The 26,528-nt window shown below is 41.3% G+C and overlaps 1 protein-coding gene across 1 annotated transcript in view; it reads right to left on the minus strand.

Moving 5' to 3' along the window:
• The window catches only part of prex2 (phosphatidylinositol-3,4,5-trisphosphate-dependent Rac exchange factor 2), an 89,392-nt gene that overhangs the window by 20,829 nt on the left and 42,035 nt on the right, over positions 1-26,528 (minus strand). The window contains exons 17-36 of the mRNA XM_051410905.1: positions 26,397-26,489; positions 24,769-24,917; positions 24,571-24,656; positions 22,413-22,549; positions 20,737-20,854; positions 19,913-20,097; positions 17,773-17,934; positions 15,331-15,553; positions 15,026-15,233; positions 11,415-11,594; positions 11,100-11,194; positions 10,443-10,525; positions 9,434-9,524; positions 7,053-7,181; positions 5,940-5,981; positions 4,419-4,516; positions 4,187-4,333; positions 672-774; positions 379-522; positions 139-253 (exon numbers count right to left, since the gene is read on the minus strand). Of these exons, the coding sequence (XP_051266865.1) occupies positions 139-253; positions 379-522; positions 672-774; positions 4,187-4,333; positions 4,419-4,516; positions 5,940-5,981; positions 7,053-7,181; positions 9,434-9,524; positions 10,443-10,525; positions 11,100-11,194; positions 11,415-11,594; positions 15,026-15,233; positions 15,331-15,553; positions 17,773-17,934; positions 19,913-20,097; positions 20,737-20,854; positions 22,413-22,549; positions 24,571-24,656; positions 24,769-24,917; positions 26,397-26,489 (2,588 nt within the window). The remainder of the gene's footprint in view (positions 1-138; positions 254-378; positions 523-671; positions 775-4,186; positions 4,334-4,418; positions 4,517-5,939; positions 5,982-7,052; positions 7,182-9,433; positions 9,525-10,442; positions 10,526-11,099; positions 11,195-11,414; positions 11,595-15,025; positions 15,234-15,330; positions 15,554-17,772; positions 17,935-19,912; positions 20,098-20,736; positions 20,855-22,412; positions 22,550-24,570; positions 24,657-24,768; positions 24,918-26,396; positions 26,490-26,528) is intronic.

Below are 26,528 nucleotides of genomic sequence, written 5' to 3' on the forward strand. Positions count from 1 at the left end.
GCCCTGCTGGGCGTTGAGAGTCAAACCTGGCTGAATGGGAGGTCGTCTTGATTTATATTAGATCTAAAAAATTCCAGATTGCACAGGATATACAGCCTTAAAGTGTTATATGTGTGTATTATGTATTGTATAACATACCTCAATCTCTTGTAGTACTGTTTGACCTTATCCAATGAGGCAGCATTGATTTGGGCCTGGTATTCTTCCACTGACACATTGTCTCTGTAGTAGTAACCCTCCATACTCTCCAGCGCTACAGAGGGATCAAACCAAAGAGTGAAAGATAAAGCGATTAAGCCACTGTATGTATACATCTATCTGCCAGTGTTTACAATCATCTGAGCTCTACATTCTGTTCCCAAACCAGGCTCACTATACCTTGTGTGAAGAGCACAGGGTAGATTTTGATGCCTCCCCCGTTTCTCAGCCTGTGGGGCAGCTGGGAGAAGTAGAAACTCTCAAGGTAGAAGCAAACTTTCAAGGTCTGACGGGTGCCCTCCACCTGGTATGACATGGGCATGTCTGCAAGAAGAGAGGCGAAGAGACATATTATATAAGAGCACAATTTAAAGCTGAATCAGTTTCATAAAATGTAGCAGTAGCAATGATGAGCCCATAATGATGTTTTCAAAAAAGCCAAAAAAGTAAGTGAAAAGTTGCAGTGTACATACTGGCCACCAGTGGTTCCCCTTCAAATTGCTGGAAGTAGAATGTGACCTTCTCAAGGTCAATGAGGGCTACCTGTGTGTCCTCCAACATGGCCTGCTCATCAGTCTGAAGGGAGAAAGATAGCATACTAGTAAGAGCGTGGTGGTGGAGAAAGCTTTTAGATGTCATTTGAGTCAGCATCAGTTGCAGCTGAAGACTACAGGTCTGAAAATGAAAAAAAAATCTGTGTAGGGTGTGTAGAGTGAGGTTAGAAGTGAGGTTACCAGACCTCTGTAGCCCACTCATCCTCTCTGCTTGAGGCTAGCGGATCAAGGCTCGACAAGAAAGAAGAATTTGGGAAATAAGAAGGACAACATCTCTGGTTCTGCTGCATTGATTTAGATACTTCTTTTTATTCTGTCCATCTTGAGTCAGACAATGTCAGAGTAAGGCAATACTAAATCAGTGGAGTATTCCTTTAAAGGAAAAAATGTGAATAAATGACTGTAGAAATGTAAAAATGCAAATGCTTCCATGCAGGGCTCACTGAATAGTTTGATGATTATGAAAATACTGTGAATGTGAAGTCATTCTAAACCTTTTATTGTTCTTAAGAGGAATCTGACCAAAGCCGACCTGTTGGTACGCATTAAGAATAACTAATAACAAGCTGAGGGTCTTATGTAGGTTATACAGAGGCATCAGTATTAAGACAGTTAAGACAGTTTGATAACCAGTAAAGGTTTAAATATAAAAATATAATCAAGAGAGTACTTGTCAAATTAAAAGTACACATTGCGTATAATGGCGCTTTCTTACAGCTAATTACAGTCAAAAAACATGTTCTGGAGGTTCCCACAGTCAAGCAGTGGCTTAATGAGTTGAACAATACCTTGAGTAAGGTTCTTGTGAAGGAACACATTTGTACAGTTCAACAAGATTAAACTGTTACTGGTGATGAAAAGTACAAACATTTATCCTTCATCACCAACTTAGTTAAGTCATACTGTCTCTTCCACAAGTTTTTTCCTCCACAAGTTTCGTTTTTCCAGAGCTGGCTGTGGTTAGTTTGACAGTGCGTGTGTGTCTGTGTCAGCGTCCTTTATTGGGTTTTTTTTTCCTGTGTGATACACTGTATGTTCTTGTAAACAAATCACCAGTCACTAATTTTATGATACTGTATATCCTTTTTGTAATTAAACACATCTGAGACACTGAAAAGCCCCTTTTTGTTCTTTGCTTTTTTCTTTGCTCTTAAGAAAAGAAGTCACGGAAGAAATGTCACCATTTGTCCAACTCTGTGACGAGATGCTGGTCTGAGGAGCTCGCTTGTGGTTGCATAAATGACAGCAGTGTGCATGCCTACATCTTAGTCTGTTTTTATTGTTTGCTTTAGTTTGTTTGTGTTTGTTTATATCCTCGATTGTGTGTACGTGTTTCCTTCTCAAACGTGCACTCAGCATCCTAACACACAAACAAGTACATCTGCTTGCGGCCACAGCAATAGCGCCTCGAATATTTTGGATTGTGACACCCTGCACTCCTCTGTCATACCCCCCCCCTCCCTCTTCTCTTCTGTTCATCCACCACATGCGGAGGGATAACCACAGCAGTGGTGAAAGAGGATTATGGCCTTTTTCTAAAGACACATTTGAGATGGCCCAACATGTGACAGAAGGGTACCCACCGCCCTGCCAAGTGACGCCTGCTGTGTGTGGGCAAGTTTATTTCACAGGGTGTCACATAAACACCGACTCACACACACACACACACACACACATTCAGACTACACAAAAACCGAACCATAGAGACACACACACATCCACAGCATCCCCAGCTTGTCTCACGCTGCCTTTCATGTGGTGCCCTAAAAAGGAGCGTGCTGAGATTTCACTGGAATCACCTGCAGGTACTGAGACCCTGTTTTGTTCCACAGGGACACTTGAAAGGGAAATATCTTGAGAAAAAGACAGGAAAAAGACACAAAACTGCAGGAAAAAAGAGGGAAAAGCATCAATGATTTCTGGGGACCTGATGTAAGCCACCAAAATACACTTTTAAAGCACTTCCTGTGTTTCTAGTTTCCAGTGAACAAAGACAGAAATAGAAATTGAATCTAAATACCTCATCCCAATAAAAAAATGTTTTTCTATGTGGTTGATGATGCAAAATGCAGAAAATAAACACTGATGAAATAGCTGCTTTGGAGGACTATATTTCAGTCCTTTAGCTGCTTAAACTTGAGTTTCAGTTTCTCCAACTTGGTTAAAACTTTGAAATTATTAAAACATCTTGGAGGTAAAGGTGATCTCAGTGAGTGCTCAGCTCAGTTTGAGAAATTTGCTTTCATAATGAACTTCGGTCTTTTCAATGGACAGACTTAAATTCTTGTAGGAGAATAAAGTCAAAAGACTACTGCTAACAGCTTTCCAAGTTGTTTTTTTGAAAGTAAAATGAAAGATTAATTATTCACATGAATATACAAAACTCAGCATTATAGGTTATATGTACAGAGGGGCATTTGGGTGGAAAAATTTACTTGATTGATTGATTTGTTGTGTTTTGGATTTAATCATTTAATTTTAGATAGTTTAAAGTGCAGAGTTTGTGTGACAGTACACCAGAACAGCTTAATTTACTGTAGGTTAAATAATAGGTTGTAAAATCTCAGTCCTCTCAGTCACTACTCAGTGAATAACTGATATACAATAACAGGCATCAGTTGAAACAGCCTAAAGTTCACTTCACAAATGATCATAGTTGACAGTTCTGAAAAATTTTAATGAATCTTTAACGCAACATGTCTTCTTGTGTTTTTTGTGTTTTGGGGTTTTTAGGATATTTACACAATATCCACCGACAACAGTTCCAGCTCAAACAGCAACTATCAAGATGATGGTGAAACTGTCTGTTATTTGAGTAACACATGAGGAGGGAGGCTGGCTTTAGGATCTGGCTTTGCAAATCAGCAGCACACCTCAGCGATTCAGACCACATCCCCACACAGTCACTGTGGGCAGACTGTGTGTAAAGCTCAGCACATTTTAGTGTTTTTTTTTTTTTCAAGCACACACCATACAGCTTGGTAGTGGCATCTTGATTGATGATCTTAAAATCCAAATGCATGTATGGTAGATCCTATTGTATTTTCACAGCTATAGCTCACCATTACACTGATTCAGAGTGCAGAATAAAAAAGTTGAATGTTGGATAATTCATGTCCTGTAAGTTTTGTACCCCAGTGATCCATATTGTATGATATATGATTGTTGTGTGGTACACTGTATGTATTTCATATCAGAATGTAATTGCTACACATGGTGGAAAACAAGTAATAATAGACTAATACTCCATTACACACTATGTGTAATCCAAATATATGTATAGTTATATGAAAGTGGCAATTCTTTGCCCGTCCACAACTACAGGATTGGTCAGTTTACAATAAATGAATATGGTTATATGTGTATACAGACAGCAACCCCAGTTTTAGGATGTCTGTTAAAGCAGATTAACTGAGAGCTGGTCTGCTGCTCACCAGATTCGGTGAGAGGAGGGACTGGAAGTGGAAGAGCAGCCCAGCGCTGGCAATCTGCTCAAGCCAACGGCGGCTGGCTTCCTGGGCCTCCTGAAGGTCCTGGGGGTCTGAGCTGTCCTGGTCCGGCTCCCTGCCTACATTGTGGAACTGGGAGTGGACACAAATATTTAGCATATTATATAGTGAGATGACGTAAAGAATAAAACAAATAAAAAAAAACCACAATATTTACCTGGTTGAGGACAGCCAGTAGGTGCTCTGAGAAGGCACACACAGCTGCAACTAGAGACTGACAGAACACCATATCTCGACGCAACTGGATCTCTGAGTCTGGAGGGGTAACAAAGAGGACATGAGGCTGAGAGGAAATTCATGTTAAAAAATAGGTAAAGTAAAAACAGTACAAGAAAGTACGAGGAATAGTCAGAAAGAGATGAAAGGAGTACAAAACGGAAGGAGTGAAGATTAAAATCTGGTAAGGTAAAAGGTTAAAAGAAAAGGAGTGACAGAAATGAGTGGCATGAGTTTGTTATGGTAATTAAACTTTTTAGGTCAGACTCCATGCTATGGCAATTTTTAAGCTTTCAATAAGACGACAAAAAGACTTGGCTGCTTTTTTTTAAAGTCTGCTGGGTATTAAATATTGTATTAAAAAAAAAAGAAAAGAGAGCAAATGACAGGTGTGCCCGAGTGGAAAATAATTGGCTGCCATAATTTCCTGAGAAATAGGCCCCTTGAAAAAGTTCAGCAATCCACCAAGTTAAAAATGAGTTCATGAACCCCTCAGAAATGAATAATGTGTCATAAGGAATGACTGCAAACTCTGTGACACTATTAACCAATCCCACCACAACCTCAGAAAAAATCTACCATTTTCTACTTTTTCTTATTAATGTACAGTTCCTGGAGGTACGTAAAGGAACACAGCACCTTATCTTATCAGCATAGTTTCTCTTAAGGAGTTGGCACCTGAGTTTAGCAGTGCCCTTAGCCTAGTGCCATTGCAAGGGTTGATAAGAACTTTCATCCATAGTATCTATTAGTGCTGTGGAAGTCTTTGGGTGTATGTCATAAACTTTGCACTTTCTTAGCATTGTTTTTTCAAAAACAACCTGAACAGAAGATGAAAAACAAAATGCAAAATAAATACACAGAATAATGTAATGGAAGAGAATAGGTCACCAAGGGCAATGCACAAGTTCACACAAAATGAGGGTGGATTCACTGTATGTTAATGTTAATTTCCCATTTTTCAGTTAAAAAAACAAAACATGTCAAAGTCTGTGTCCTCATACAAACATGGAACTCTGACAGTAAGCTTTCTTCTTTTCTTTTCAACTTTATGTTTCATAAAATGTACTCATATGTGTATTTAGGATATTGATCGTCAGGCCATTATTTTAGTTTAGCTCAAACTATACTGTCATGTTTTTAAGTAATGTCAGACTTCTTAGTGCCTGTAAGAATAATATATAGTAGAGATTTTGTTAAAAAAATGTGTTGTAGATGTTTTACTCATTCGCTATTTAAGTGACTGTCCTTTCTTGTTTATAAAACTCTCTGATTCCGTGTGAGTTTCTGAGTGAGATGCTTCTTTCTTCACTGTTATTCGAATAGAGCTCACAGTCTGGTTCACCAGTGCAGGGTGCACTTTAAAGGGTATGGTTTTATTTATTTATTTTTTGTGCAAAATGCATTAAAATTTCAGTTGGTGCTCGATTCTGTATTACTGCAGGGGGAGAGTAAGACAAACCTGTATATTGTAGTAAGACCAACAGCAGCCGTGTCTTCACCTCTGAAAAAAGACAAACAAAAGCAATCCAATGAACAACCTTACACTCACTCCCAAAGAGCTTTTCTCCCCGACTGCAGAAGTATGACCTACAATATAAACTCAACCCCTTAAAGTCATAAATATGACGATGCTGTATAACTTGTCTGCTCCATCCCAGCTCCACAGCTGTTTATCTTTACATACGAAAAGAAATCATAAAAACCAGCCACAGGCAAAGATAATAACATAAATCCGTATTTGTTTATAGTCATATCAGAGCTGCGGGAAGCTTGGCAGGACGCTGTACTGCATGAAAAAGCCATCATGGGGAGAGGTAAAAAAAAAAAGTGGTGCACACAGGCCAAGATGCACATTAATATTAACTCTGCTTATTTGTACTCTCTCAGTTCTGACCGCCCGTTCACCTTTCCCAGGAGTGTCATGTGACTGCTCTTCCGTGCTGTTTGTATTTCAGTGTGTTTGGGGTGTGTCAGTATGTTCATGTGTGTTCAATCTGTGTGCCAACAAACACAAAGCCACACACTCCTCTTGCGAATAAATGAGGCTGAACTCCCTATGTAGATAAAAAAATCTCAGTGAGCAGCTCTTTGATTCTTTAACTTGCAAGTTTTCAGCTCCATGTCTGTAGCTCCACTTTATGAACCCCAGGAGGGTTTTAGATTTAAAGTTTAAAGAGAGCAGCACAGTTATCGGTTTGGGACTCCCTTTACCCACACCACTGTAACAGAGGCTATTATTGCATCTAACAAATATGATGAGGCGCATTGGAGAATTGGTCAATCTAATGTGCATTACCTCCCAAGCATGGCATGCTTTTTCATGATGAACAAAAGCCCCAAACGATGTAAGAACATTAATATGTTTGTGTTGTTTGCTTTTATGTGTTGTGTCTGTGTGTGTGTGTGTGTGTGTGTGTGTGTGTGTGTGTGTGTGTGTGTGTGTGTGTGTGTGTGTGTGTGTGTGTGTGTGTGTGTGTGTGTGTGTGTGTGTGTGTGTGTGTGTGTGTGTGTGTGTGTGTGTGTGTGTGTGTGTGTGTGTGTGTGTGTGTGTGTGGTTCAGGTACACACTGACCCTCTACGTATTTAGCAATGGTTTGCGTGAGGGTCTGAACGCTGCTGGGGAGGTTCCAGGGATCCTGCTTGACGTGGAGACGCAACTTTTTGGTGCAGTTCACCTTGGGCTCCATCTCCTGCTGAAACTCTGACAGAAACACACACACAGACACAAACACACACACACAATTAGCACAGGCCTAGTGTAGGTACATGATTGTATGTGTTTCAACAGTAAAGCACATTTCGCATGAGATTTATAAGTCAAACTGCCTTTGTCAGTGGGGGAAGAATCATAAACAGATTCCTTAATCATCTTCATGATTCTTTCTTTTCTCTCTCTTCTGCCGCTCTCTGTCTCCCTGACTCTCTGTTCAACTCTATTCACAGATGTTTATTGGCATCATAAAACCTCTGTTACTTTGCTAAAGCAGTTACAGCTCAGCAAACTCCTTAAAAGTACACTTAAATTATTTATGAGATTGATTATTTAATCAATAGAATATTTAAGCAAAATGGTTAATCAAAAAATATGCCAAAAAAAGATTACACCCAAACCATCTCTATTCTATTCTATCTTTCACTTTTCATCCTCTATTTCTTTCACATCTCAGTTACTCTTCATGTCACTCTCTTCAGATTGGTCTCATTCTCTTTCTCTCCATCTCTCTGAATGAAATGAAAAAATGAGACTGACCCAGAACCAAGCAATATTTCTCCTATTTTATTTGCGTATCCCACAGGCCACCAGTGTTAGACCGCCTACAATCTAATCTTCCTCGTCTTTGCAGTGGCAAAACATGAGTGTAAAGGTCTGTCAATCGGATGTAACCCCTCTCAAAACTAGACACAAAGACTTGTAATAAAGTTTACTTTGGAGTTGAAAGAAGAAAGAGGCTTCAAGGGGGTTTGGAGTGTGTGTTTGTGTGTGTGAGTCTGAGGGCGATGGAGAGAGTGAGAGATCAGATGCAGGAATGCTCCACTTGTTAGATAATCCTATTTGCTCTGTTATCAACCACACACATTACTGGAGTGGAGATGGATCAGCTATGATCAAGGCCTTCACGTCCCTCCTGAGGGCATTTATGCATACAAACACACACAAACACACACACACAAACACAAGCAGACCTATTTTTGAGTTCAACCATATCTGCGCCCACTTGACGACAGACTGAGATGAGAGGGGAGTCTGTGCGCCAAATGGGTCGGGGTGTTGGGAAGCTTTGCATATCAAAACATACAGGATAACTGGGTAATCTGCTCTTTATCTCATAGTACTCATCACAATCCATTAGAGTCACTTTCAAGGACATAAAATAAGCAAACTTTATATCAAAGCTTATAAAGCCTTACTTAGTACAATACAGACAAGGATGCAAAACATACAGTTATAATTTTTCCAGAGTCTGGGAACCATGCTTCCACCACAAGGGAAGAAAGAAAGCGATTGTTGCTTTTGAGCTCAGATTTCTTCTATCTAATCTTCAAAATGGGTTGAGTCATCTGAACAGAGTTTCACAGATCATGAAAGGGCACCGTAAGCTAGTTTATATTTGTAGTGGGAAATGATAAGGATGCATTTAGCTCCTTCCAGCAACATTTCCTACATTTTCCTGTGAGAGATAAAATGTAACAATAGACTAGTGTGGTTAAATACCAAGGCCAAGATGAGGTTAGGTGGCAAATAAACACATAGTTAAAATAAAACGATCAGATAGCATTCAAGCACAAGAGCTGCTGTAGGGTCACATTTTCCATTGACTAGTAAGTAGCACTACAATAACCATAAAGTGCAGATGAGTGTGCAACTAAGTGGTGCTGTTTCAACACTATGAGGTGCTTCAGAGTGAAGGGCAAGGGGATAGCTGAAGGGGAAAAGAAGTGAAAAAGAGAAGGGAGGAATGAAGGGAGGAGAATATGGATGGGAAACATTTTTTTTTTTAGGAGCTGGAATCCAACTACAATACTTCCCATGTCTCTTTAATCATATCTGCGCACACACACACACACACACACACACACACACACACACACACACACACACACACACACACACACACACACACACACACCCACACACACACACACACACACCTACACACACACGCATATTACACAACAGGAAATTGCAGCCCCTATGCGCAGGCGACTGCTGCAACATTTCCAGCGTGTGCTCTGAGCTGAGAGCTATTTTCTCTCCGTATTGGTGCTGGTTGGCCTCTGGAGTTTCTCCAATATTATCTTTCTTCTGTCAGGCCTGCTGTGCCGCCCAGCGAGGCCCAGGAAGCAGAGCTACAACACCAACCAAAATATTCCTTCATACTGCTACAGTAAAAAGTGAAATATTTTGCGAAGAAACTAAGACAGAAAGAATCTATATTTTTCCTGGTGTTTTACCTTGTAATCCTCTTCCGGGTGTGAAGCACTTGGTCTGCTCGAATGCCCGAGCCACCACTGCTCCTCTCAGCATGCTGGTGATTGAGTCCACCTGAAGAAAGCACAAGGGTCAAGTTGGTGCACTTAAATGGTACAGTTTCCCACTAAGCTGAGATCAAAAGTACATGGAGGGAAGCAAAAACTGCTGCCCAAACATAACTAACACCTGCTTCTCTAACTCTCTCTCTGTAACATACGCACACACTCTCACAATCCCACAGAGCCCCAGTGAATACAATTTGCTATGCAGTGTGTAAACAAAGCTGGGAAAACTGCTCTACAATAAAACAAATGACAGGAAGCAGCCAAAAAGTGCAGAGACAGCAAAGCATAGTTTTTACTGCCTTTCCACTGCCGATGGAGACATCCTCATAAAGTTTCTAGTAGATGGTGTATACAAGTGTGTGTGTATGTAGGTGTGTATCTGTGTGTGTGTGTGTGTGTGTTAATGAGTGTATGTGTGTAATCAGATATGGTCAACCCTTGCTTCAAAGGTTGTAGAGAGGTCATAGGTCAGCTTAAGGCTGTGACAGTTTTCCCTTCCTGAGCACTCTAAAAAACAAAAGTCAATTTCTGTTCTCCATACAAAAATGTCTAAATTATTATCTGGCCTTTGAAAACATTAAGTTGCACACAAAAAATTATTTGAGTTTTGTGTTTGAAAATAGCTGAATAATTATAATGTTGCACATTTGTTTAACTAGGCTCATACACCTTGACTGCGGGTAAAAGACCAATCAAATCACAGCCATTTGCAAAGTATCACACGGCACGATGAGAAAACACAATGACTGATCTTTCACCTTAACATGATTATAAAAAAAATGAATGTACTCCCTAGGAGGATCAATAACATTACAACAACAATAATAATCTGCGAGATGAACTGGTTTTAAGCAGTGTAAAGGAAAGAGAAAAGCTTTTAAAAATCGACAACAATCACTTCTGTACAGATGTTTAACTGACCCACCTGGCTAAACAGATGTTCCAGAAAGCTGTGAAGTTTCTTCTGCTTATCATGGGATAGCCACACACTGGAGGGCATCTCATCTCCTGCAGAGGTGTGGTTACAACTTTAGTCCACTAAAATACTGTATAAAATATGCAAGTTTACTGCCTGGTGGGAAATCCAGACTCCAAACTTATACATTTCAAAAGTTCTTAGCCTTAAGGAAAAAGAAAAAGAGCTAATATCTAACGTCACATGTAGCTGCATTGTGTGTGTCATATCCTAAGAGACAGAGGGAAAGGATATTTGACAGGATACACAGCTGTGTAAGATGTTAATGACAAATCCAGCTGAGATGTGTGGCCAAACGCCTGTCACATCCAATTAGATTCAACTTCAGGCTTTTTTGTTCTTGCCTTCTAAAAAGGTATAATGATGCAGTTAAGATTGTAATCATGACCCATCACTTAAGGGACTATTCTGAAACGTTGTGGTTGATTGGGGTTATGGATTACGACACTCAGATGGGAACATTGATTTCTTTCTTACTGTCACATGGTCACAGTGTACTTACTATGGCCATATATATGCTATTCGGTGCATTAGGTAAGTAAGTTATATTATTTCAATCTGCAAAATTAGTTTACTTATGTGTGTCACGTCCGATGTGTTGCATACCTGAGTCCATCTCATCGCTGTGAACGTAGGAGCTACAGTGGCTACTGCAGATACTGGTGAACGAGGCAATGGAGTTTCTGTTGCTATTACAGTCACTGAGAAGAAACAGGGAGATACATGTTAAGGAAAAAATATAAATTATTAGCTTATTCATCTATTTTTTCAACCGTTATGTCATTCTGGCCATCAGTTACCACAGCATATTGTATATTATGTTGTATTGTATGCAAGTATTGTATAGAAAATTTACTATATAAATGAAATCTCTAAGTATGCACCCACATTTCACTTATTATGATATTACTTTGGTTTTACCTGTATGAGTCTCGGTTGCTGATTGTGTCGTGTCCTGAGTCTTCCTGCTCGTCACCTGCCACGTTAAAACACACTTTCTTCCCGTTCCGCTCCCCCTTCTCCCCCTCACTCTCTGCTGATATGTAGCTCTCTGGGGTCCTCACCTCTGTTGCTGGAGGGTGGGTGATGGAGGATAAAAGGCTGGTGTAGTGAAGGAGAAAAATGATAGAAAGAAAGAGAGGAGGAGTCACTTACAAACAAGCTATGACATTCAACACTTGACACAGCAGGACAAAAACAGCTTCTTTGATCAGACTACCGCTACACAGGAAGCTCTTACATGTGTCCCGGCACAGTGTAACATATTGAACTGTACATACAGTATGTGCAACATGTGCGTGGGCTCCAACAGCTGAGCGAGCGGGCCAAACAAAACCCAAACCTGTTTGCGCTTGGCTTCCGCACAACAGCTTCAGATCGTCAGAGATCCACATCATATTAATAGGTTCAAACATGTAGCTGGGTACAGCTGTGTCAATATGCTGCAGCTCCACTGCAAAGACCTGCTCCCCTCTTACTGTTACCACTGGCCTGTATTGTATCAGACGACTATCAGAAGAGCAGGAAGAGGCCGGCCAGGATATTTTCACAGTTGCAGCAACACATGGTGGCATTTAAAGCCATATTCCAATAAATGCTAGGCTTGGACTTTTTTTGATCTCTCTCCCCACACGCACACCCTCTGACACACTATGTCTGTTTACATTTCAGCCTTATTTTAATTTGTGTCCGCTTACATTTTCCATTGTGTCATAACATCGGCCTTGAGGACATTTTAAAGTTGAGGCAGTGGGGAGGGGCTGGTCGAGGCCACTCAGCGCTACGTGAAGTAAACAACCTGTCTCCCTCATGCTACCCAAATGCATCTCAGATTTTTATGCCTCTTTATGCTTTTAAACACCTCTCTCCCCCTCACACTATTCCTCTCTCTCCATTGACCCCCTTTCTTCCCATTCACAGGCTGACTAGGCCACAGAGATGCCCTCATTATGGTCCACTCCAGGAGCCACCACAATGCCCCTCCAAAGCAGAGTGGCATTCCATCACCATGGAGAAGCTCTCCAGGCTCTGTGATTGGCTATTGGTTAATAAAGAAGTGAGCGCAGTTTGGGGCCTTTGGGGCGCAAACTATCGGAGGGAGAGAGGGAGAATAACAATGACTGGATCAGAGATTGGGCTTCAACAGAAAAAGGGGAAAAAACTGATGAGAATAGGCCAAAGTACACCACTGCTTATCGCAGAAAGATCTCTTAATCTCTCACAGGAAGCTCTTTAACCCACTTCGACACATTAAACCATTAGACATCAATTGCCTTCACTGCAGCCATGAGTGCATCTGCATCACAAAGCTCCACATCAGGCAGGCAATTTGCATGCTGTAATCTATACTGAGGTAATAAGTCAGAGGACCCCTATAGCTGTATAAACCGCTGCCAGTCAGTTTGCTATTAATGATGTGCACAGAATAAGGAATATATGTGAGAATGGAGGAGGAGAGTGGGGAGGGTAGATATTCGATCAAGGAAGGGAGGAGGTCCTGATATACAGCACGCCATGGGGCACATCCACAGGCAGCTGTGACCCCTCGTTTGTGGCCCTGAGAGAAAGGTTCACAGGTTGCTGCCTCAAAATGGATTCCTCTAGAATCAGCCAAGATATTATGTAATCATTATGTATCATTCTATGTTCAGTTGTTTTCTTTTCCTGAATTACTTGTGGACATTTCTAATCTCTGATGAATGTACCATAGACTTCCTCTCTTGACTTCGGGTTGGGAACAGGGGAAGAGGGGGGGTTGACACAACGCACAAAACAACCGTCATAAATATGGCCACTTCAGTTCATTATTACGTCATTATAAAGTGTTGCTGTCAAAGTAAGTCACACGCAGGACAGAAAAAGAAAGAGCCGCAGAGAGTGAAGAATGTCTGTGTCTATTTGTGCAGATGGGTGTATAGAAAGCAAGACATAGAGGAAATGAAACAGGACAAAGAGACACTGAGAGACTTTGACAAAAACCTGCACAGCTAAGAGAGAAACGGTAGGGTGTATGAACAAACAAGCAGTAGTGACCCTTAGCCGGTCAACAAACAGGTTAATATGCAAACTAATTTAATAAAGAGCTCAGGAGGGTTGAACACACCCACAGAGGTCAGAGCAATGCACCCAGACAGCAACTACAACCCATATTAGTTCAACTGCTGGGAAACACTCATGCCCACCCACACAACTCACTCTTAACAATCTCCTGAAGTGTGCATGTGTGTGTACGTCTGCATGTTTAAACAGATAGCGGATGGTAAAGGTCATTATCCCCTCGCTGGCCGTGTCTCGGACCATTTGAATGTGCGTGGACACGACTACGCTAATTGGCACTGACAGGAGCATGGCAAAATTTGTCCAGACGCAGTCATTAAGAGCCCTGCTGTGGACTCGACTCATTATTACCACGGTTAGGTGACAGCTTCGCTTCATCTACTGACTTTTAATGTCATTCTCCAAATGTTGCTGTCTTCGCTGAGGAGACTTCTAATGACTAAATCAATCAAATGATAATATAAAGATTCACAACACATACATCTATTGTAATCAGTCAGCTGCACACCAATAATTACTGCAAGGGAAATCTGGAAGAGTAAGGCTTATTCAGAAAGAGTTACTATGGTCATTTAAGAGGTTTGACACATAAGCAAGTGTGTGTATGTGTGCTGGTGCATTTCTTTGTGCTGTGCATGCATATATCAGTGGCCCATTGTTGCTGAATGGCATTTCCAGAGGGCACCTGGCCTAATGACACACCCTCTACTTCATTGAGATTGTATTTCCTGTTTGGGGGTGGGGGATGTCGGGCTGGAGCAGTGTTTCCCCTTTCCTTTCCGTAGCCTCGTGCGCCTCCAAACAATGAACCCAGCGACCACACTGAACACAGAGCAGCCAGCCAGGAAACACTGATCTAACACACAAATACCATATCGGGTTTAAAATCCTGAGCATAAATGAAGCATGAGCATACCTTTGCAGACATATGGCAGAGAAAATCCACCAAAATGACTCTTGAAATCTGTTTTTCTTTTCTCAATCACACCGCATACACACACACCAACACACACAGGTGCTAGAGTAATGACCAAAATGTATGCCCGCCCAGTGCTAGATGCAGCAGATTGAGCAAGAAAGCTGCTGAATTTACAGCCTGTTATATGAGGCAATCTGGTTTCAAAGAACATTTCCAATCAAATCAAATCAAATAGAATCAGAGGGAGGGTATTTCTTTGCATCATAAACAAAAAGTCATTATAATTGTTTAAAAAAATATCAATTTCGCCCTTTGTTTTGCAATTTGTGGGCAAAATGTTAGAATAGATTAATCTCAAACTCGAGCCCATTTAAGGAAACACAATACTGTGTCTCACATGGGAATTTGCAAGGGGCTGTGTAAATGAGAAACAACTAAAAAAACATGTGTTACTTGTGTGGGTTTGTTCACACATTTTTACCATTTAAATCTCTACATTCACATGACTGCCCAAGTACAGATGTATATACTGTGATATGAACATATAGCCACTCACTCATGGATATGGGCACCGTGCGTCTCCATCTCCTTGACAACCGTGGTAAGTTTGTAGAGAAGTTTCTGGTAAGCATCCAGGGTGAGCAGGTCTTCCTCTCTGAGCAGGAAGCGAAGGCCGTGGCCCTCTGTTCTGCCCAGGCTATGACCCGATGGTGCGGCCATAGTAGTGATAGTATGCTGGACATTAACCATGGGGTTCAGCTTACCTGAGGAAATACAAAAATGCCAGTTAAACATCTGAAATTTCACATCAGATTCAGGTGAATATGCCTCATTATTCCACTGTACAGGTGTTTTACTCACCCTGCTCAGCACTACTGCGTCCTCCCTTCTCCAGCGTGTTCTTCCTGTTGTCCAGCTGCACACCAAAGGCACTACCCAGGGAGGTGGTGGTCTTCGGATAGGACACCTCCATCACATTGATATGACAGTTTGTAGGGCAGAAGTCGCTGCTATGGAGTGGGGACACCTTAGCCTTGGCCTGCTTAAAGGTTGGCCATGCTCTGTTCTTCAGTACCCGAGCAAACTTTAAAGAGAGAGATAAAATATATGATAATTTGTTTCGAAATATGAGCAGAGACCTTGAACTATAATAGCACTTACTGCAGAGAATACCATTCTATGATACTACTGGCTGGTAGGTTTATAATCAATAGTAATCAAAAGTAGGGAATAAGTATTGAAATGAATGAAATTGTAGCTGGCAGGCCTCAAAAGTCTGTGTACCTGACTGGCACAAGAATAAAAGGCTCTATGTGAAAATCACTAGAAAATATATGTCAACTAAACATGCTGTTTTGTTTTACATATATGACAGCGAGCGGCACTAGAACACAAATTACTGCACATTTTCTACATTTTTCTTTTTTTTTTGTGGCAGACTCAAATCCAAGAACAAGACGGATGCGTAACATCCTCATTGCTCACATATGTGAAGAACTCCAGACCCCAACATGACCGTTCATCATTTATATTGATGTGAACTGAATTAAACGGATGTATAGCAGCTCATATCATCATGTGGTAAAATATATGATGAAAGTAGGTTTTGCTGTTCATGATTTGATTTGTAACTTCAACAAACCTCCAGAATGTGAGTTGTGAGATGTTTTGAATTTGTTGCAGAGGGACTGTGGTTTCATTTTTATAACAGTGACATCAAACACACTTACACTGACGCTGACAAAATAAAATAGAAATTCTTTCAGATAATAGATGGATCCTGTGTACACTAGTGTAGTGTAGTGTGTAGTGATCCTGTGTACACTAGTGTCCTCCTTTGGGAATTAATGCTATGGAAACTTCTATAGGACATCTAAGTCCACCCAACCTCGCTGTGCAAGGAAACTTCTCTAACATGCTACGAGATAGCATCTCCATGTAAAACAAAACACACAGGGAGCCTGAAGGACTGCTTGGATCCAATAGAGCTGATACAGAATATCACAAACACATTTTTATTTGCAACATTTGGTTGCACTTTGCCTGAACCCTCCATCACAGGGCCTGCATCCTGTCTCGGATGTTATACAGCAGATGCTATAAGCCTTTGGATCAGTTTTTAGCAACTTAGGCTGTCAAGCAACACAAGCATAATATAATGTATATGTTAACTAAAGAACATAAACCAAACATGTCTCCTCAGTTATCTCAGATAGCTGGAGAATGAAGCTGCTGCTAGGAGCGAGATGATACGGTCCAGATGGACCACGAGCTGACCTTCTCCCGAGAGCAAAGAGTCTTACCACATCTCTTGTCTGTCTCTAGAGGTTTGTGGACTCTTATTTCCAGGCCTCAGGCTAACATCCCTCCTTATATCACTCTTTGTTCTATCTTTTTATGTCAGTTCCTCCCTCTTTCATCCTTCTTTCTCTCACTTCTTCCACTTTCTCGCTCCCCCCTCTTTTCTCTCTAGGGGTCTGAGAAGGAATGCTCCAGTGCAGGCGGGGATCTTACACAACAAAAGTCCTGGCTGTGGCTGTGCAGGGCTATTTATAAGTGACTGGTAATTAATCCAAGGCCCACTCTAATGTTGAGTCAGATCTTTTCCTTTTTCCCTCTCACGCACATTTGCACGCATTGGGAAGTTTGGCCTATAGACACATGCTTACAGATGTGAATGAAAAGTGATGAAAATACTTTGGCTCTGTCAACATCCAGCTGTAACCTAATTACAAACAAAGCGCCATATAATACTACATATTGCACACATATTCACAAAGTCAGTGACAAGTTTGCAAGTCAATGACTGACTTGTTGGCTAAATATTTATTTTTCACTCTCAGGTCAATAAGAACCGATTACATTTTAGCACAACAGCCTTCAAACGCTGACACTTGAGTTCAACTTGTTTGCAGTGTGTCATTGATTTGATGCACTCTGACATGTTGATGTCAGCGCAGTGAGAAAACAAGCATCCATCAAGGATACTATGTCTTTTTAGTATATTTTCGGTATGTTTTCCCCTCTTAGCTCCTGCAATGCAACTACATTGAATTGGTTCAGCAGGATTTTCACTCTTTCTATTAGGACACGAACCACAGTGTGGAACCACAGTGAAACTATGTAAAAGTAGTATTTCTACACTGGCTGCATCCTGTTTCTATTACTGTCAGTCTACAGAGAATTGCAGAAGACCATTTTTATGGTTCGAAGCTGTGTAAAAATATATATATGCAGGTTAAGGTGGAGAGACACTGATGACAGGCCTCATCGTTTGTCATCAGAGCCATGCAGGATAGTTACCTTTCTGTAGTTGGTGATACGTCGGTTGATGTGCTCCACCCTCTCACCACACATGGCACTGAAGCGTACCTGCAGCTCCTCTGGGATCACATCACAGCTAAAACTCAACCTGCCACACATCTGCACCAGCATGTCATCATTACGCGCCAGTGCCTCCAGGATCTGGTCAGAGAAAGGGCAAACAAAGGCAGCGATGATTAACTGATAGGCAAATGCTTCTAAAATCCCTTCTGGAACAAATAATAGGATGTAAATTAATGACGAAGCTCTTTCTCATCGGAAAACAAAATAAAATTGAGCTGGAGGGCTGATTCCTCGACAGAATTTCATGAGCGTTAAACTCGAATATCAAAAATGTGCATGTGCTATTCATAAATCCTTGGAGATAAACCCAGATTGTGATGCATATGCTGCATGTATGTAGACTCTGACTGATCAAAGATTAGATGTGAGAAGGAAGAGAGACACAAATCTCTGAGCCTTCTTAATGAGATAACGAATGGAGGAGAGAGAAAAGCAAGGGAGGAAATGTAATAGCAGACTGAAGCACAAGAAAACCCACGCGCCTCGACAGCGTTAGCAATATTAAAATTCTTACTTTAACTTTTGGACGAATGGGAAATGGGAAAGTTATAATCGGAGGGGATATGGCAAGTTTTATTTGTGTACATGTCACTGGCTTTCACTTAAAGATGGGGCTTTTAAAGACTTAAAACTACTTTGAAACACAAGGGCTGTAAATCTAGATCAGTTTAAGACAGGAACCCAACTTGTGATCTCTGCTAATTTACCATGAACAAGAAAGATGTTGTTCATCATGAAATTTGGCCGCAAACTGCTATTTATTTCAAACACCAGCATGTGTGCATCTATGTCTGAGTGAATCTTCTCTCCTCTGTGTGTCTTAAATCAATAATGATCATTCTGTGAACATCACCACTGGGATGCAAAAAGCATGCACTTAACACAGCTGGGAACTAACATGACTGAAATAAAGCTGTCAGTTTTAACCAGCGTCAAGACACTCAATCTACAGCAGGAGAGATGTTGGCTCTATTCCTCTGTAGTAAGGTATTTGAATGCAAAAAAATATAAAATTATTATATTGAGGAATTTTTGAGCACCATTTTTAGAAAAACTGCCATGATGACTTTCTTTTTAATTGTCAGTTAGAATCTGATTGATTGCAAATTCTGCTGAGATTTCACTTTCATCTAAACAGCAAACATATATAAAGAAAATGATGATGATGACTTGTCATAATCAGTCAAGTTCGTCTACTGCTATTCTGTAGTCTGGTAAGACAGAGGCATTTTTATTGTGGTGTTTATGTCTTTATTGTTCTCCCTCATTAGGCAAGGCTCAGCTGTGAGGTGATGAACACCAACAGCACTATTCATAACCTAAAAGCTAATAAAACTTTCTCCCTCTGTCTCTTTTTCTTTCTCTCTCTGCTATCCACAGACGGTAAGCAAAATGTCAGAGACTAAACAACAACATGATTAAAAAATTCTCATAAAAATAATTGCCATTAGTTCAATAGAATATTTCAGGAAGGCTGGCCGGATTAGGCTCTGTTCCTCCCACTTTCTGTGAATTGTGTATGTACATAGCAAGCAAACGCAACATGTACTCTTTGGCTGGAATACAAGTGGTTCATGTGATCAAACACAAATATAGAGAGAAATATGTAATAACATAGAGAGGAAAGCATAATATCAACTCAAGTAATAAAAGGTATTCAACTAGCCTTTTACACAGGGCCCAAGCATCAAATTTAGGCAGAAGTGCAAATCTTCTGTGCTTTAACATTGAACAAATGGAGTCTGGGGCCTAGTTGGTAATCTAGCCTTGTGGCTGGACCAAACAAACCAAATGTATGGAATTACCAGCATAACTGTTTTAAAGAAATAAATAGTCTGAATCCCATATAATTAAACCAACATCCAACCAGATGATCAACCAATCAGCCTAAAGACTATCATTAATCCTGACATACAAAGGAATCCAGCATGTGAAAGGAAGATGTATTGTTATAAAGATAAAAGTGAAATTATATCATTATTTAGATATTAGGTCATATTGTTTAGTCCTATATTCATCCCATTTAAATTTTAGGCTACCTGAACAGACAGAATACCTTAGCAGTGAGGCTGAAGAATCCCTTGGGTTCCACCATCTTTTCCAGCACGTGACACTTGATGCCAGCGGTGCTGTCATACTCATACATCACTCCGTACTCCAGGTGGACGTTGTCAACTGTCAGACTTACATGGTCCTTCTTCCCATCAATGATGGCTATAGTGTTGAACTTGTCCATCACCTCTGAGATTGTAGAAATACAGAAGAACAAAGAGACAGTGGTGAAACGGATCTCTGGAAACTTGCACGCAAACATGGCAGCACACATGCACAAATCACCATAAATGTTCTGATCATGGTCTGTGAAAGAATCCTGATTTCCACCACAAAAAGTGTTTTCATCATCACAAGCTCTGCACTGTAGGAGGCCTCAGACCACCAAATCTGCAGTTAATTTCAGAGGAAGACCCTCTGCACATGGCTTCCCATCACCCCAAAATGATGAGCAATTCCAAGAGCCTTAAGTTAACCGGCCCTATGCTAAGGCAATGACTTAATATGACAATAAATCCTGCTTTGGCGCTGTTTGCTATGAAGGGAATAGCTTTCCTGTTTTACTTTCTCATTGGGATCCATAAATTGTAGAGGGAGAATTAACACTTGATGAGCCATAGGAGGCGGCTGTTCTCAGACTAACACACTCCAGATGAGCCTGTTTGGAGCTGCGTCTTACTTGTTAACTGGAGAATATGGCGGGCTTGTGTTCCTGCGAACAAGCCTGCGTTACATCCACAGACACCTTGAGCGGAATTTCTTTTCCCAGAGGAGTAATTCCCGTGTAGTTTCTTGTGAATGTGTGCATGTGCTTGTGTGTGTGGTCACCTTCTACTTTACACTCAAAGCCGTCTCCATTCTCCTCGGGGGTTGGTTTCTGGTTAGTTTTCTGGCTGTCCTCCTGGGCGCTCTCACTGTTGTTGTACACCCACTTAATAGTGTCTTGCTGCAAAGGATTACAATAAAATAATTCATTTAGAAGTTTTATGAGAACGGTTGCAACAGGATGTTGTGAGATGAGTGAGTGTTAGATTTTTCTATTTATACTTTGAACTTGTATTGAACTGTAAAATGTGTTATCACTTAGAATTAAGTTCACTGGATCCATGACTGTCACATAACTGTCAACACAAATCAGTCTGTTGTAGCACCACTCTCATACCTTAACAGGTGGCATTTCTATACTAAAATGATGGAAAATGAGAAAAAATAAAACTCTGAACACACAGAACTCTGGCATGTGTGTGTGTACACAAGTTGAGGTTTGGGTTTGATGCAGCATGTTTAGCTGATTCTGCCCAGATATGGTGTGCAGTGTCACAGTTGGGTTGGCAAAGCATGCAGTGAAAAGCCTTCACAAACATATGGGAATATGGTGCTTGGTGAGACCGCAAAAGCAAACCCATGCCAATCTCATCAACTCACTCTAGCGTGCCACACAGCCCTGTGTGTGTGTGTGTGTGTGTGTGTTTGTGTGTGTCCGTGTATCTGTCTGTGTTTGTTCAGTCCTCTCCACACCCAAGCCCACAGTGGGTTTTCTGCCAAGCCTACATGCTGTGCCTGCCTACTGGTCTGTGGTCTTCTAGTGTACAACCACACAGAGAAAGAGACAGAGAAAGAGAGAGGGCGGTTCCTCTGTGTCCATACTTGATGTAAACCAGATCTCCAGTAGTGCTGGAACCCTGAAGTGCCTCATTAAGCCTGAAGTCCCAACGGGGCTCAATTATAGTGACACATTACACTAAATCACACCATACACACACCCTTGAGTTTCTAATTTCACACGATTTTCCCACCTTCAACAGGTGGACTGAGCTTACTCGCTCTCCCTACACTCATCTGCTGTCAACCACTCTCCCAGGGAAAAAAAACCTGGTTGGCATATCCTCCATGTTTTTCTCCATCTTTCTCCTCCCTCCCTCATGTCACCCACACTGAGCCCCAGCCACCCCCAGATCCTTTCCCACCTCTTTCTGCAGCCTGCCAGTCTCCCACAGCAGGCCCACCACTGTGAGCCAGAGGTCAGCGCTGGAGAAGCCAAAACTACTATTATTTCTGAGTAATGACCCAAGAGAAGGAAAGAGGGAGTCAGACAGAGTGAGAGATATGAAGGTAAACGGGAGCTAGGAGGTCTGTCTGCTATGTTTAAACTAGTCTTTGTTTGCCATTTTTTTGTTCTTTTCTTGCCTTTTGCTCTTTTATGATCTCCCACATTTGTCCTTCCAGTTTTGTTGCACAACTATCAAGATCAATCAACATACAATTCAAATTATCTCAACTTACTACCAGTGTAGGTCATGGGAAATTAAAGTGTGACCTCCAAATCAAACATAATTGCAGAAAAGAATTCCTATTTTCTCAGGAGACTATATCTTCATAGTGCTCACACAGAACATTTGACATAACTCTTTCTCCCTGAAGTAAAACTTTCTGAAAACTGCAGTGTCTACTTTCCCATGCAGTTTGTTCCCTTTTTTCTTTCCCTTCTTCTCCTCCAGTCTCACCTGGGTGGGCCGTCGGTACTTCCTGCAAGCAGTGACATGAGCGATGACGCTGGCATGGCTCTCTTTGCTCACATTGATGCCGTTCACCTTGATGATGCACTGGCCCGGGTGGAGGCCGGCGATGGCTGCCACCGTGCCTGGCGTGAGACAGAGACAAGCAAAGAGAACAAGGAGATGCGTCAAGGGCAATAATAACTGCACATCATCATGCAGGTGAAAGCGGAATCAGGATGAACCAAACACCGGCACATCCCAAAAAAACAACTGTCACATCTTCCACATCCTGTACAAAAAATTGGATTGAACTACATTCCTTTTCGTCTTTGTATTTGCAATTTCAGTTTCCTGTTTTGGCAGCTCAAGAGGAGTGTGAGAGAGCGTGGAGAGGAGGGAAGTTGTTTATCTGGGGTAGACGAGGGCCTCTCTGAGGGATGTGATTCAGTCCATAAGAGAACTTCAAGGTTTACAGCTATCAGAAGGAAGTGCATGGCAGACTAAATATTCCTCCCATTTGTTTTCATAGCTCCTTAAACACACACCATGCATACCTCACATCGCAATATACACAATCTGCATTCCTCTCACCAAGTATTGTAAGAATGGAATTATTACGCTGTAGTTTCTCTACTATCCTAAAAAAAAGTATAGCAACAGACAGGTCCCCTGAACTTAATAATAGAAGAGAAAAACAGGCTACAGTCCAAAACAACAACAGGGCCGATACCATACAGACAAGTCTGGTACAAGATACAGTGCACACACATTCACATTACTGGGGTTGCCTCTCCTCGTGTGTGTACGTTTATCTATTTTTGCTTTATAACGCAATAGTCTCACCCTCTCTCAGGTAGGTTTCTCTTAGGAAAAGACCTTCAGTAAACAGGTGTTCAATATTTACAACAAAAACAACATGTTTTTTGGGAATATGTACAAAAATATGGGAAAGTTAAAGCCTCAAACACAGCAAATGATTTGTTGCACAGAACCGTCTGCAAAGTCGCCATAGGAAAAGAGCAGGCTCTTTGAAAAAATACATGGCAGGTGATTGGATGAACCATCTGTCTATCACGGGAAAACTTCAACCAACATATAATATGTAATAACATATAAGCATCTTTTACATCAAGAAAAGCTTTCAGTGCTGTTCTTTGCTATCCAGTTCCAACATAACTGATGCTAGCAGCATCTACGCTAGTATAAGTGGTGGACCAACCAACTGGCTATAGTCTGGCTAAAACTGGTATAACAAACTGCATCAAGAAAAAGACACATTGATTGCAAAGTGATCTTGACAAACTGTAAAAACATCACTGGATTGATAGCTTAGCATAATCACCAATGATAGTGCCAATATAATATGAGAATACAATGAATTGCCACCTAAAATTAATTTAATGATAAACCTATGTGTTTAACTTGTTGCCTCACCACTTCCTGTCTCTCAGTTTCTCTGTCTCTAATTGGTACTACCTGCTCCTTTTGACCTCAGACACCAGGGCACAGCAGCTGTTATGACAATCCATGGGATTAGACACCTCCTACATCATCAGCTTTGTCCCGGGGGATCGGAGCATCTACTTAAACACACTGCAGGTTCCCAGGCAACCAAGTCATCAGGCCAACACATGCACACACACACAAGCACAGTCACACACACCCCAGCACATTTCTACCCTGCTATCCCACTTAGATTGCTTAAGGAAAAAAAACAAGATTCAATTCCCTTGAGAACAGCCAGACAAGGCCATGGATTGTTTTTGGATTGGATCCAATCTTGTGCCAGCCCTGACAGAAGTGCTACTAAACATGCTGTGTTTGAAGAAAAAGAGGGATGAAAAAATGCTGAATGCTTCTCCATTACACGGAGGAACTGCACCACTAAGAAAAATGTGAATAGGTACACAGGAATTATTGTGATGTGGAAAATGACTGATAACCAGTTATTTCACAGTTTTGGCAACACCATTAACCAACCAACTGAACCACATGGAGATCATGAGGGGGGGGGGAAATTGGTCTCTTGTGTCCAAATCACGCACACCCCTAAAGCCTGGTGTGGCAGCTGCTTGCCAGCTGTGCCACGATAACAGAAAAGTGATGGGAGGGCATTTTCTGATGAGGCCAGACAGCTCAAGTGGCAGAGGCGGCGATCTCTTACCTCTCCCAACAGCATGGACGACAGAAGGGCCGAAGCCACGAATCTGGAAACCCAACCCATCAGCTGAGTCGGGGATCTTTACCGTCCTGGAGACAAGGGGAGGGAAAATAGGCAAGGGATAAAACGTGACTTTGACATTCTCTCTTTGATGGCACCCTTACACATGTGCACACATACATGCATGTGCTTATGACTTACTCTCTTGGTTTGGTGCTAACCAGCACCCTGAGGGGTCCCTTGCTGTTGAAACACTGCCTGAGGAGAACTTCCACTTCAGAGAAAGGCCTGAGGAACACTAGGTCTCCATTTATGGCAAACAACTTCTTCCCCACCTCCAGGCCAGCCATCTTACAATAGAATAAAGAAAAGAATAGATGATAGAAAATACTGAGTCAGGCGTCAGGTTTTAATGGGATGCAGAACCACAAGGAAATATAATTTTTAGCTTCAAGTTAACTTTTTTGGTATGAAAACTCCCAAATTCCCAAAGGATTTCTATATATCAGAAAGAAAAGCATACACATGCCCAGTCATAGGAGACAATATGCGATAACTTTTCTATGAGTATACATCTGGATCCTGTTGTGGATTTCATTGTACTAGACTGAATATTTAAAAGCCAACACACACAACGCCAGACTCTATGCAATCCAGACCTTGCAGGCGCATTGAGCACTACTTCAGGGCTGGAGGGAATTATGGGTCGTACGCTCAGATTGATCACATTTGCCTTCAGACTTCTCTGTCCCATTTTCATCTAGCAGATCAAAGCTGAACACCAAAGGAGACCTCAAAAATATGGCGCCCTTTAATGCGCTCTATTTCTGCACGACAACGCTTCTAATGTTAGCATCAGTGTCCATCACCATAAAGCAGGTTTAGTTTAGGCGCAAACAGTTAGAGATTTATATTTTTTATGACTGATGATCGAACCACATTTTAACAACATAAGGCTTCTGCTGACTTGCACTCATCTGCTGAAATCACAGCTTTGCAGAAAAACTTCTGGAAAAACAGAATCAAATACAGCAGAATGATGTTCATTAGCAATGGGGATACACTGAATGAACAGTCTTAACACCATAAAACCAAAAACACCCTTGGATTGTGGGCCCTACTTGTGGGCCCTACTGTAACAACAAAGAGTGCATGGATTTGCTCTGCTCTGTACAATAGGTAAATCAACTCAGTAAGAATTAGCAGAATTAATAACAACACCATTTTGGAAATAAATTAACTGAATAAAACTGTTGCACTCAGTGGATTTGAAGAAACAAAGGGAACACAGTTCAACTTGTGGTGAACTTTGATGCAACTTTGAAGTCTACTTTAAACAGCCAGGACTTAAGTCTGTGGTTTATACTGACATCCCCCGCTTCACAAGCTGAAAAAGGTAATTCCCCCCACACCATACAATTTTCATGTCATTAACAATCATATGGTAAGCAACTAATAAAAAAGTATCCCATTGAATTTTAGTGAAATAGAGGTTACCACCACAGCATCAGCAAACTCGTGTTTGTTTATTTTCCCTTCATAAATTATATTAATTTAACTTGTTTCACTCCATATTTTTTCCCTGGTCATCCACGCACCCCCTGCAGTGGCTACATGCTCCTCTGGGGGGAAAAGCTACTCAGTTTAAGAGCGACTGCATTAAAGTAACAGAGAGGTCTGGAGACTCCTAAATGGAGGAAGCCATCACATTATTTGGGTTGCACCATCTAATTTTATATAACCCTGCTTTGTTGAATGAGAAGTGATGCCAATAGAGATCTTCAATTGAGTGGAAGATTGCTTCAAAACAAAAATGTGTGTATTCTCACCTCAGCTGGGGAGCCCTTCTCTACAGATTTGATGATGGGGACTCTGTTCCTCTCTTCCAGGGTAAAGCCGTAGCCTCCATCACTTGGCCTTATCTGGGAAAAAAACAACACGTCTCCCATCAGCAAAATCCC

The sequence above is a fragment of the Dicentrarchus labrax genome, unplaced genomic scaffold, assembly GCF_905237075.1.
Source record: "Dicentrarchus labrax unplaced genomic scaffold, dlabrax2021, whole genome shotgun sequence".
Classification (NCBI taxonomy): Eukaryota; Metazoa; Chordata; class Actinopteri; family Moronidae; genus Dicentrarchus; species Dicentrarchus labrax.